Source organism: Salvia splendens, chromosome 10 (genome assembly GCF_004379255.2).
Source record: "Salvia splendens isolate huo1 chromosome 10, SspV2, whole genome shotgun sequence".
Taxonomy (NCBI): Eukaryota; Viridiplantae; Streptophyta; class Magnoliopsida; order Lamiales; family Lamiaceae; genus Salvia; species Salvia splendens.
Genome location: NC_056041.1, coordinates 1,269,584 through 1,283,525, shown reverse-complemented (window position 1 = coordinate 1,283,525; position 13,942 = coordinate 1,269,584). Strand labels below are relative to the sequence as shown.

At 34.0% G+C, this 13,942-nt stretch overlaps 1 protein-coding gene and 1 long non-coding RNA gene across 2 annotated transcripts; both read right to left on the bottom strand.

The window, feature by feature from the left end:
- Positions 1–2,614: 2,614 nt before the first annotated feature.
- Positions 2,615–7,400, bottom strand: LOC121751215. Its single transcript, XR_006040025.1, has 2 exons — positions 6,886–7,400; positions 2,615–3,557 (listed from the first exon to the last, which is right to left on the bottom strand). It is a non-coding gene; the product is annotated as an uncharacterized LOC121751215 (long non-coding RNA).
- A 2,082-nt stretch (positions 7,401–9,482) lies between these two features.
- Positions 9,483–13,616, bottom strand: LOC121753107 (calreticulin-3-like). Its single transcript, XM_042148284.1, has 14 exons — positions 13,460–13,616; positions 12,646–12,753; positions 12,285–12,477; positions 11,723–11,981; positions 11,528–11,584; positions 11,376–11,423; positions 11,164–11,250; positions 11,018–11,075; positions 10,840–10,907; positions 10,660–10,752; positions 10,522–10,578; positions 10,347–10,442; positions 10,093–10,122; positions 9,483–9,799 (listed from the first exon to the last, which is right to left on the bottom strand). The coding sequence occupies exons 1-14, from the start codon at positions 13,566–13,568 to the stop codon at positions 9,788–9,790; spliced, it is 1,275 nt and encodes a 424-aa protein (XP_042004218.1). The 5' UTR covers positions 13,569–13,616; the 3' UTR covers positions 9,483–9,787.
- Positions 13,617–13,942: the final 326 nt, after the last annotated feature.

Sequence of the window (13,942 nt, the reverse complement as noted above, 5' to 3'; positions counted from 1 at the left end):
TATATTTGAAATTGATCATTGATTTTTTTTAAAAAAAAACAATTTCGCTTCTCGCCTAGTTCATAACGTGAGAGAGTGCATTACATAATATAAATCAGATCATTTTTATATATAAGTAAGGCCATTAAATTTATAAATCAATGACATATTGAGATTGACATTTGAATCTTATAAGTAAGGCCTTTATATTTATTATTTAAAGATCATAAAGTTTAGATTTGGTGATTATGCATTAAGATTACTTTATTTATTATCATAAATATCAAGATAAAGGAGAATCCACCAAGAAAACCAAATATTAAATGTCCATAAAAAATGAATCAGATATATACATGCAGACAATAAAATTTAAAATTAAAATTAAAATCTGAAACTAAGTGACAAAAAATTTTAAACGTAATTAATGTGAATCTTCACCGGCTTGCTCTTTACAGATACGACTGAGCTACGCAAACACTATCTCAGTATTATTTCTGTAAGATTATGAATTAAGATTAATTTTCATTTTATCAAAACTCTCCTTATATATATAACCTAAGTCTTAATACATGAATACTTGGATCTCATTTCATTGTTCGATTTCCATTTTCATCATGGAGAAAAAGACTATCTATTTGCTTCTCTCATGTCTATTGATGATTGTATGTGCAGTAGATGGAAGGAACAAAATAGTTGTCAAAAATCAAGTATACATTTTTCATCTTCAATTAACATCAATAATAGTTTTATTTTGTTTTTTAATCAGTGTTATCTAATTTCTCTATAGTAATTGATGAAATAAATTTGATTTTATTTAGGGCTCTTGGTGCGTCTTGAAAGTAATGGTTGATCCAGACAGGCAACAAAAATTTGTAGATTATAATTGCAGATTTGAGGATTGTACAAGTATTAGAGAGGGAGGTGCATGCTATTTTCCACCTGTAATTTCAGCCCATGCTAATTATGTCGTCAATCTTGTCTACAGACTTACTAATGAATGCGATCCTGATATCGCCCATGTCGTTCCCGTCGATCCTTGTAAGTTCATTCATTCAATTGTCGGAAAAATCATGAAGTTTGGTTTGTTTTTGTTCCAGCTGAGAATTCTAAGAATCAACTGGAAAAACATGAAGTTTAACATTTTTTGCAAGTATCACAATTCCAAATATTCAGGCTGATTACACGTAATATATTGTTTTGTGACATATACGTGTTTTAACATGATGATGTTGTTGGGATGAAGATTATGAATATGAAGATATATATAAATTCAAATTTCGATTGTCACATCAGATATGAATATGATGTTTATGGTGACGCTGGTAATCTGCATTCTCCTTGTCACTTCATATATGAATATTAAGATATAACTTCGAATTTTTTAAAATTGTGAGTGTGATGGAACCGAAATTTGACCAACTTAATTATTTTCTTGAAATCTGCCCTTATTTTTAATACATGCATATTATATTTTTGTGATTAAGAATTGATTATTAGAGCTAATAATTAATAGTACTATATTTTTGGGTGTATATATATTCTTGAGTTGACGACCTTGTTTTTTTTCTTTTTTTTTGTAGCTTATGGCTCATGTCACTATGCGTGAATGGATGAACCTTCAAGGCTACAACAAGTACACTAGAAATAGATTATTTGAACTTGCTTTATATATTTTCGAATTAAGTGAGGATGATCAGTCCATTTTTTAATGGAAAAATATCCAGACACTAGAAACAAATTATTATTGTTTTATATATTTTCATGGTTCTTAGATACAAATTTTTAAATTGAGGATGAGCAGTGCTTTTCTATAATGAAAAAATGTTTAAAGCTAAAAAAATGACTAGTTAATTAAGCACATCAAGATCAGTGACAAATGACAATACATATATTAGCAACACCAATAAAATAACAAGAATAAATTAAAAGAATAACAAAAACAAACAAAGCTTTGCACAATAATGCGAATAGATATCGATCTTGCAGCATATAGTAACTTCTAGCAATGCTCATATGACCATCGAACATCGATACAAACTCGTTAAATCACAACTGAAAAATTAAATCAAATATATACATGAAGACAAGAGAAAATTAAAATTAAAATCTGAAAATAAGTGACAAAAAGTAACAATGTGAATCTTCACAAGCTTGCTTAATTGCTTTGTACAGATACGACTGAGCTACGCAAACACTTTTTTAGTACTATTTCTTTAAGATTATGAATTAAGATTAATTTTTATTTTATCAAAACTTTCCTTATATATATAACCTAAGTCTTAATACATAGATTTCATTGTTCGATTTTTATTTTCATCATGGAGTAAAAGACTATCTATTTGCTTCTCTCATGTCTATTGATGATTGTTTGTGCAGTAGATGGAAGGAACAAAATAGTTGTAAAAAATCAAGTATACATTTTTCATCTTCGATTAACATCAATAGTAGTTTTATTTTATTTTTTAATCAGTGTTATCTAATATCTCCGTAGTAATTGATGAAAGAAATTTGATTTTATATAGGGCTCTTGGTGCGTCTTGAAAATAACGATTGATCCAGACAAGATGCAAAAATTTGTAGATTATAATTGCAGATTTGAGAATTATACAAGCATTAGAGAGGGAGGTGCATGCTATTTTCCACTAATTGTAATTTCAGCCAATGCAAATTATTATGTCGTCAATCTTGTCTACATACGTACTATTACTATTGAATGCAATCCTAATTGTGCAACCTTTGCATGATATACATCAACAAATCATCCGGAAGTTCGGTCTATGGCGCCGCGACTGCGGGAATTAGAGGTTTGGATTTCTTTCCCATGCTCAGCTCAACGTTTTTCATTTTGAGAGTTCATTGTTTATGTAACACTCATATACAAGAAGCTCGCTTTTGAACTGTCTCATCATGGTGGGCGGGCCATCCGAATGAACTTGATAAGATACTCGACTCTGAGATGCACCAAAGCACTGTCAGTGACAGTGATGCATCCGAGCTCGGATCTAATCAAGTTATGATGAAACATTATTTAGTAAAATGAAAAGGACGGTCCCACCTCCATTGCGTATGGTAGGTTTTTTGTCTAACCTCCCATGTTCTTGGTTCCTTTCCAATTAATGGCTTTACACCATGTCTTCTCCCCAATTGCTCCATCATTGACAGCTTCTCACTCTGGTTTTCTCTTGTTTTATTGGATGAATGACAGGAGTTGGTGCCTGAATATCATGTTTTTTTTTCAGCGTACATCTCTTGCATTTTGGTCGTCTCACATAAAAAAGAGAAGTGGTCAGTCAATTTGTAAACACGATAGAATAAAATTTGATGTGCTTTTTACGTCCTATGAAGCGATTAACACAAATTCTACACCTTTGAAGCCTATAAGGTGGGAATACATGGTGAGATGATCAATATCCATTAATGCTGATTGGTTTTGATCCCATCTCATACTTTCTATGAAAGTAAGTTGATTACCTCTTTCTAGATTGTTTATGAAGGCCAAAGACTTTAAATTGTTTTTGCATTGAAACAATACTCTACCAGACATCGTGTCCTGCTCATGGGGCTCCTCTTTAGGTTAGCTGATTCCATCATGACAAATATTTAAGCATCCTATGTGATTTTTTTTTAAAAAAAACCCACTTTCTAGTGCAATACTGTGAAGAGAGTTAGTATTTTTGAATCCGCTTCTATTGTTATATTAGTATCTAGGTAGTGCTTGGTTAAATAAGCAGATAAACAATTGGAGATACATTTGTGTCTGTCCGAAAAGTTTTTAAGAACCTTACTGACTTAGAGTCCTAGGTTTTTGAGAAAAAAAGAATCACATGTTGTTAAGTACAGGTAAAACAAATCGATTGACATTTGACCAGAATGAGCAAAGGAGGTGACAAGCAAGCCGGAAACACAGATAGAATGTCAGAGAGCTAAATGAGCAAAAACCTCAGCAATTGTTTCAGAGACAAGATATCCAATTTCAAGGGAACAACAAAGACCTAATCAGAGGAATGCTATAGCACTTCAATTGATACAAAAGATATTGGAAATCATGACAAACCCCATGATTGTATGATGAAGCAAGTGCATAGCAGTGAATTCAAAAAACAAGATGCAATATTACTTGACTAAAGCCTGACATATTCATCAACATTTAGAGCTACATCTTCATGAGATCCACTTTTGCCACCCACATTTCACACATGCAATAATCAAATAAACAAAAAAAATCTTATTAGCAACCTATACAATCCACTTAACTAAAAAACAGTCAAGTCTCACATAAAATTTGAGCTGGTACCTAAGGAGGTGGGATATGGCCAAGCAGCTGCAGTAAATCGGGTCTGGTTTGTCCACCTAGGCATAGATTGGCAGGCTTGCAGCACCAGCCTAGTAAGGGTAATAATTCAAGAGCAAGCTCTTCCTTACTTACTAGTATATCCAAGACTTTGAAATGGAGTATACCCTGTGGATCTTATGCAATAACATCATCATCTTGGGGGCATGGGCATCCTCATAAGAGATCCTGACTGTTAAATGCACTTCTGCTGAGCTAAATTCTTCAAGAGCGTCCTCAAATTTGTGAACCATGATATCATGCCCTCTGCACACTCTATGTCTAAATTGCACATCCATACAACTGAACTTGTTTTGAAGTAATCAACTACATGATATCATGCCCTTTGGGTTAAGTTTCTTTTGCTAAAAAGTGTAAAATTCAGGACATTGCACGATGGATTTTCGTGCTGAGGTAAGCTTACTGAATTGAGCACTTATGGTGACATATTTGATGATTTGACTTTAAAATGCTCTAAAGTGGAGATATAGGCAACATAGAGAAAATTACTCAAGAAACCAAGACTCTTAGCCCAATTGGGAATATAAAATTGCAAAAAGCAGGCTGCACTATCTAGATCTCGTAGGTGTTGATAACCTAGAAAATATTTCTAGGTATGACCTTTGTGTTAAGTTTCCCTTCATTAAAAGTGTAGAAATTCAGGACATTCACTCCAGGTTTAACTGGGATGGTCTATCCATCTGTAGCTCCTCCTTGGAACAAGTTACTCTTAACTTGTTTGCAAGTCAACTCAGTCATGCCAAGTTTGAACTTCCCAACATTCAGGAATTCAAACTGGTGGCTAAAAGCTGGAGTGAATGTCCTGAATTTCTACACTTTTCAGCAGGGAAACTTAACCCAAAGGTCATACCTAAAAATATTTTCTAGGCTATCAACACCTACGAGATCTAGAGGGTGCAACCTGCTTTTTGCAATTTTATATTCCCAATTGGGGCTAAGAGTCTTGGTTTCTTGAGTAATTTTCTGTGTGTTGCCTATTTCTAAATTCTCCAGTTTAGAGCATTTTAAAACTAATTCATCAAATATGTCACCATAACTGCTCAATTCAGTAAGCTGAAGAAGTTGGAGGTCTAGACATTTTACCTTTGCACGAAAATCCATCGTGCAATGTCCCAAATTTCTACACTTTCCAGCACGGGAAACTTAACTCAATGGGCATGATATCATGGAGTTGATTACTTCAAAACAAGTTCAGTTGGATGGGTGTGCAATTTAGACATAGAGTGTGCAGAGGGCATGATATCATGGTTCACAAATTTGAGGACGCTCTTGAAGAAATTTAGCTCAGCAGAAGTGCATTTAACAGTCAGGATCTCTTATGAGGATGCCCCGCCCCCAAGATGATGATGTTATTGCACAAGATCTACAGGGTATACCCCATGTCAAAGTTCTGGATATCCTAGTAAGTAAGAAAGAGCTTGCTCTTGGATTACTACCCTTAGTGCTGCAAGCCTGCCAATCTATGCCTAGGTGGACAAACCAGGCCCGATTTACTGCAGCTGCTTGGCCATATCCCACCTCCTTAGGTACCAGCTCAAATTTTATGTGAGACTTGACTGTTTTTTAGTTAAGTGGATTGTATAGGTTGCTAATAAGATTTTTTTTGTTTATTTGATTATTGCATGTGTGAAATGTGGGTGGCAAAAGTGGATCTCATGAAGATGTAGCTCTAAATGTTGATGAATATGTCAGGCTTTAATCAAGTAGTATTGTATCTTGTTTTTTGAATTCACTGCTATGCACTTGCTTCATCATGCAATCATGAGGTTTGTCATGATTTCCAATATCTTTTGTATCAGTTGAATTGCTATAGCATTCCTCTGATTAGGTCTTTGTTGTTCCTTTGAAATTGGATACGTTGTTTCTGAAACAACGGCTGAGGTTTTTGCTCATTTAGCTCTCTGACATTCTATCTGTGTTTACGGCTTGCTTGTCACCTCCTTTGCTCATTCTAGTCAAATGTCAATCGACTTGTTTTGCCTGTACTTAACAACATGTGATTCTTTTTTTCTCAAAAACCTAGGACTCTAAGTCAGTAAGGTTTTAAAAAACTTTTCGGACAGACTCAAATGTATCTCCAGTTGTTTATCTGCTTATTTAACCAAGCACTACCTAGATACTAATATAACAACAGAATCAGATTAAAAAATAATAACTCTCTTTACAGTATTGCACTAGAAGGGGGTTTTTAGCCACCAGTTTGAACTCCTGAATGTTGGGAAGTTCAAACTTGGCATGACTGAGTTGACTTGCAAACAAGTTAAGAGTAACTTGTTCCAAGGAGGAGCTACAAATGGATAGACCATCCAGTTAAACATGGAAACTTAACACACAAAGGTCATACCTAGAAATATTTTCTAGGCTATCAACACCTACGAGATCTAGAGAGTGTAGCTTGCTTTTTGCAATTTTATATTCCCAATTGGGATTAAGAGTCTTGGTTTATTGAGTAATTTTATGTGTTTCCTATTTCTAATTTTTCCACTTTAGAGCATTTTAAAACCATAAGTGCTCAATTCTATAAGATGAAGATGTTGGAGGTCTAGACATTTTACCTCAGCACGAAAATCCATTGCGCAACCAACAACGCAGAGGGTCAAGAGCCCAGGCGACCCATGCAGAACTGCAAACTTGTGTGTGCCGTTAGGCCCCATGAAAATCGAAACGTCCCGTGCTCCTAAAATCATCGCGGCCCTAATACAGAAGCTGGCTGATTTTTTGACTCCACAATTTAAAACTCTCCTCTCCACCCTCAGATCATTTTTCAGGAACATTGAATTAGCCGTCAAAGCATGATTATCCCTAAACTCGACGTTCGAGGACAGATAGCGTCGACCTTGCACCATTTTGAGATAAGCGCGGATGGCGCTCCTTCTTTTTGGCCCAACACCGCTTCCACTCTCTGTATTATGTCGGTGGATAAGTGAGAGCTAGGGTTTTTGCTCTTTTTGGGGATGGTGAGTCTCCTGTTGATCTTTATGCGTATCATCGACATGCTCATCCATCTTAGAATTGTGGAGGCGATTTCCAAAACGTATGAGTGAGAGCTAGGGTTTTTGGGGATGGTGTTTTTGTTTTACGCGGCAACGTGGAATTGGGGGTTTATGCTTACATGGCATATAAAACAAAAAATTATACTGTACTAGCTAATTAAATAGGGATTTTATTTATTTTTCTTCTCACGAAGTATGTAGTAGTATATTTTATTACTCCACAGAAGGCTCTCACACGATACTACAAACTTACATTTGCAAATCGTAAATTTGCTATATCTCTTTCTTTCTTTCTTTTTTTATACTAGCATATTTTAAATATTTTTATTTAAGCACTAAAAAATAAACTAACTTTCAATGAAATATCTATGTATTCTAATTATAAATCAAAGATTATTCTTAAAATAAAAAAATTAGCTTTGAGGATAAATCCATTTTTTCTAATAAAATTTTACAGTTGTAGTCAGCCTGCACCAAAGTACATAAATTTCAAATATACTAGTACTATTTTGTAAATGCCAGTTGTAAACAGCTACTACTATAATTTTGGAAATGCAAGTTTCATAGTTTTATGAGAGCCACGTGTACTAGTTAAATATAGTATCCTCAGTAAAGTAGGGAGAAGAAAAAGAATTTGAATGCCACACTTTAAGTCCTGCGTTTCATTTTTCTATTGCTGCGTTTCATACTACTAGTTTAAAATAATGATGGAATTTTTTTATTAAAATGAAACAATAATCAAATTTTTTATATATTAGATTAACATTATCTAAACAAAAATTTGATATAATTAAGTAAATGTGATTTGATGTTTTATTTTTTGTCAAAAAAGAAATTACTCAATTTAGTTGGGACATCCCAAAATAGCATAAGACTCAACTTAATTGAGACGGAAGGAGTACAAAATTTCCGACATTGTAGAATTAAGATGGGCTAAAATGAAGAAAAATATATTACAAAAGATTAGTTCGAGAAGTGAATGGATATTGTCAGATTGGGCAAAAGAAAGTAAAATAAATAAGTGTTTAAATATATTATTTGTATGATATTTCATGCCATATACATATTCAACTCAACGGCGGACGCAGAAAAAAAATAAAAAACATTTGCGTCCACCGTTGTAAATGTTCGTCCATAAAAAGTAGGCTCAATAAAACCTATACTAAAGCCTATGCTTATATTTAATTAAAATTATTAATTCATATATTTATTATAAAAGAGTTCTAGGTGAGTTGGTTGCATAATTTTATTTTTATATGTATATAGCTATAGGACCAGAAACAACACATAAATTAATAATTTTGATTAAAATAATTTATTGATATTTAAAATTCTAAATTTTAAATTTATTTTTATAAAATTAAATCTAATATTGAAATAAAAAAAGTAAAGTGAAGGATGACGAAGGGATGAAGATAATTTTAAAATAATATCAGATTTAGTACATCTTGAAATAATATCATATTGAAAAAGTTAAAATGTGAAAAGACTAAATTACCCAAATGTTCAAAAGGGCATTTTCAGAACAAAAATAGTCAAAATGACCAATTTCAAAATAACCCTTAGTCCAGGGATGTCTGACGATATTTTTTAAGTTCAGGGACTATTGGCGAGATAAACCCATAATTAAGAGACCATTTTTATTGTTCACTCAAAAGTTAATAATATATGTAATGTACATCGCCAGCCGTTGTTAGTTCTATACTTACATGCCATACAAAACAAAAATTAAGTAGTATGGAACCGTTTTTTTACTAAAATGAAACAATTAATCAAATTTTTTATATTAGGTTAACATTATCTAATATGTATATATTTGATTCAGTATTAATACCGATACTTTGCTATTAATATCGATACATTGCTCTCGGATCTCACACATTACCCATTTTATGAACTTATAATCTACTGTTTTTTTTTGGTTATCTATTAGTATATATTAATGTTGCAATGCTATTCTTCTCATTTAATATATATTTAATTTATTTTATTTTACTCCAATTACATCCTAGGTATCGTTTGCCAAATATGAAATGTTTGATTTAGAATGAGTTGGGAGGAGTGCATTTTTCTTTTTGTTATTGTTTATATTTATTGTAATTAACACATTCTTAATTATAAACGTCATTATATTCTTATTATCATGTTTTTAATCTATCTATCTTATAATTTTTCTTCATTATTTGAAAATCGTTTGTCCCGTGCACAACGCGGGTGTTAACACTAGTTCTACTAAATGCAGTGTTTGAAGCTACCGAATACAGACAACCTGAACAAGAAGACTACTTGTTTAGGAATTGGAAGACTAATAACAATTCAACAAAGTGGCAATTACTCTCAAGAATCTCTTATCTTCCTTTGATTCCAATTTCCATTACACAAAATGGTACTCTTACACTTGAACGATTTCAGACAGAGAAGGCGGCCTATGAAATGATTTCACAGTTATGCACGAAGACGGCGTCTAGAGTTCATCCTGCCAAACATAACAAAAAACATAACTTTGAGTTTAGATTTTCAGATGGACATTGCAAAGGTCACTGATCAAACATCAAAAGGTAGATGCATTATTTGCTCACGGAGTCACGGCTTTAGATTCCTAACTAAGATATATATTCTTGAGCTGGTTCTAACATGTAGGTTGCTACAACAGAGCCTTTTTTCGTAAAAAAATATTACTCGCATCGTTGGGAATCCAATGCCATTATTGACAACTAGATGGTTCATGTAAGTTTAATAGTCATTTAGTAAAATAAAAAAAATACTTACGTGATAATCGTCATCCATGTAATCACGGTGCTGCAAAAGAAAAAAAAAATCCAGATTCAGACGTTGGGTGCTTCAAGAAAAACAATTGGCAGTAATTTGAGCAACAATGAATCATGAGCACTCTCTTCGAGCCTTGTCTTAACTATTATATTATGAATCTTAACCAAGCCAGGGTGTGTTAAAGGCTGCCATTTACCGATGCTAATCTTATCCATTATGAAAATGAATTATTTTTGGAAAAAAAGAAAACTTACCCTCCTGTATTTGTCCCTATACCGGTCCCGATGCCTTCTGTCATAACCCCTTTCCTTTCTCCTCCTTTCACCGTCTTCCCTTGCTCTCTGTGCTTCCTGCATATGAGATAAAAAAATTTATACGTCCATCTTTTCATGAGAAATGAAATAAGTCATTATTTAGTTAATGCGAAACCTCTTCCTCTCTAGCTTTCCTGATCTTCTCTGCTTCCTCAAAGGCTTCTTTTTCAAGCTAAAGTTCCAAAATACAGTATAGATTTAGAAGCTAGTTCATTATAATGAGCTTTTAAGACAGATAGGAGAAGATGCCAACCTCCCTATTAGCAAATACTTCCTCGACTACGCCCTTCGCATAGTCAGGATCGTCACAAATCAAAATGTTGTCAAAAACAGCACCTGCTTTGACCTGCAACCACACCAAAGTGAAACTCCAATTTCAGCTATGCTGAAAAAGGAAAATACATTAACGTAGCAATAGAACACGTAAACCCACCTGCCAAACTTCAATGCCAACATACTTTATGGGCTTCAGGACATATAAATCGGGATCATCTTCAAACTCTGAGAAAGACGAGAAGCATATAAAAGAATAAGTAGAATTCAAACAACCAGACATAACTGCTCAAACTCAAAAGCACTGAAATGAGAGTCAATGTTACAATGTGCTTTACCAGGATTATCAATCCAAGGGATCTTCCATTTTCCTTTGTAATTAGGATTCTTGATTCTCTGTGATAAGAAGAAATACCATCAATATGAGTTTAGTGCGAAAATGATCAGAGTCTCTGTAGGTGATGTCCTGAGCAGGTGGGTATACCTTAGGCTTCCATGGCCCTCTGTATTTTGGATTCGGAATTCTTGGTGGTCTCCATTTTCCATCTTCATCTTCATCCCAATCATGAGGCTGCTTGGAGTAATACAAATAATTAAGATCAGATTAAAAAAAGTTTTATGCCAAGAGAATTGATGACAACCATGCACAATCAAATTGCATGTGACGAGGTTATGATATTAGTAAACCGAACTAACCTGTTTTGCCTTTGGATCAGGTATTTCTCGTGGAATAGTATCATATCCCTACAATGTCATGCACCAGTAAAAATCTTGACCAAGAAGAGAAAAAACACACACATGCTGACAAAATCTTATGAAAACACCATTATAGATGTAAATTGTAATACCTCAGGCTTGACATCGTCAGGATCATTTATGTATTCTTTATCATCCCAGTCAGCAGGCTGTCATCATAGTTTCGGAAACAAATAAGTCATTTCATATATAATAGTTGATAGATGTGGTGAAGTAATACTGGCCTGCAAACTAAGGGCAATGAGAAAACATTATAGCCAGCTGGAAGATAAGAAGCAGATAACAACCTTTTTGGCATTCACAGCTTTAATTTTCCGGGGAGGCAGAATATCCCAATCCGTGTACATGCTTCCAGAATCTCTTTCTCGACCATCAATAAGAACGCTATATGATGCATCAGGCCGAAGAATGAAGGTGTAAAAATGTGTTAGCTTGTCCGTTTCACATTGCAAATCCTTCTTGATAGGGTAATTTTGACCCTGATAAGACAGTATGACATGCAGTTTCTTTGTCTGGGTGCCGCATATATCAGGTCCAAACATCATGCTGATGAAAAAGAGAGTTTCAAATAGGTTAGAAGCTTGAAAACTGGCGGACTTGAGATCCAACTAACTTTAGATGAAAAATCTAGTTGTAAGAGTTTATACACATATATCTAAGTAAAGGAAACACCAACAAAATAAAATATAACTACTGAATTGGTATATTATTGTTCCCTTACATGTACTTTTTGGCAGAAGGAAAGACTTACAAAAAAACACTTAAAACATGTGAACGACAACATGATAAAGTAAACAGCTTCGCATTCAATAAATGGAGAGATGTAGCTGAAATGCAAAGACTACATACCTGTAAGGCGTGTCACCACCAAATTTCTTTTGATTAACATAACCAGAGAGAAGTTTGATATAACCCCCGCCGCATTCAATGTCCTGTTCAAGCCTAATAGAATACTGAACAACCATTGTTCTATTTTTATTGCTGAACTCCGGGATTTTCGCTGATATGGCATAATGCCTAGCATCAGTGGTAGTCTGGATACCTGAGACCATATAATAACAAAATCACATTCCATTTCACGGACCTTTAACAAATCAAGGTATGCATCATCAGTTTACACAAAAGCATTATTCAGACAATTATAGCATCATGTATTGCTCCAAGCATCAATCATCATCGAATCAAAGAGTTGTACGCAAGGAAATCGAACCTCTGTCATCGGGATCACCATGCCACTTCCCTGCCGCGTGCTTAAATGTGCCGGCTTTACCCTCAGCCTTCTTCCAATCAGAGTGAACCCACCGGCTCCTCCATCCCTCTTTCCACACAGCAAACAAAAAATACACACACACATTAGTGTATACAACACACTGTCTCTCACCCCTAGAAAACACAATAATAACTAGTAATTGAAGAAAATACACTCTCTCAACAAGTTTTACAACTTTCACACACAAAAAGCTAACTCAAATCCAAAATCAGCCATCAGCATCACTTTAGATCCTCTTTCAAACAAGTTATCAAATCCATAAATTAACTCAAATAACCATTTAGCAGCTGAAAAGGGCAATAAATTCCATCATTATTATTCAGTGATTCACCCAGAAACACACAAAAACACTGAAAATTGCACTTTTTAGAACAGTGAAAAATTTAATAAGCTCAAACACACTCAAACTCTTACCCCTACAAAACACCATAATAACCAGCAATTGTAGAAAATACATTCTCTCAACAAGTTTACAACTTCCACACAAAAAAATCAGCTCAGTATTGCACAGAAGCTAACCACCTATAACCCACTACAATCGCCAAACAGCTAACTCAAATTAAAAATCAGTCAACAGCATCACTACAGATCCTATTTCAAACAAGTTAAAAAATCCATAAATTAACTCAAATAATCATTTATCAGCTGAAAAGGCGATAAATTCCATATTATTAAGTCAGTGCTTTAAATCAGCAACACACTGAACAATGAAAATTGCTCCTTCCAAAACAGTGAAAAAAAGTAAGCAACGTACCATCAAACCTCTCCTCGAATATAATCTCAGCGAACGAAGCGCGAAGCAGATGAAGTGAAACGATAAAAACAGATAACGATTGCAGCATTCTATGCTTAGATTTTCCCATTTTGAGTAAGAACGTTGGAAGTGGGTAACTATGATCTGGTTTGATTTAATTATAGAATTTGATTTTTATTTATGACCACTTATTTTCTGTTTATTACGATTGTGCCCCGGTTTGGAAAATTTAATTGACTTTGAAGTCCACTGTGGGCCCTATTACCACGTTAGTTCATCCAATAGGATTCCTTGAGTGACATTCTTTTGTCCATTAGAGTAGCATTACTTTTTTTTGCTTTTTATTGCTTCATTTTTTTGTGACTTTCCACTTCATAAATGACTTTTAGAGATGTGTGGATCACATGTAAATGTAATTTAAATTGAGTATTTAAAAAAAAATTCGGAGGAGGCACCCCAAAAACATTAAAGTGCGCATTAAAA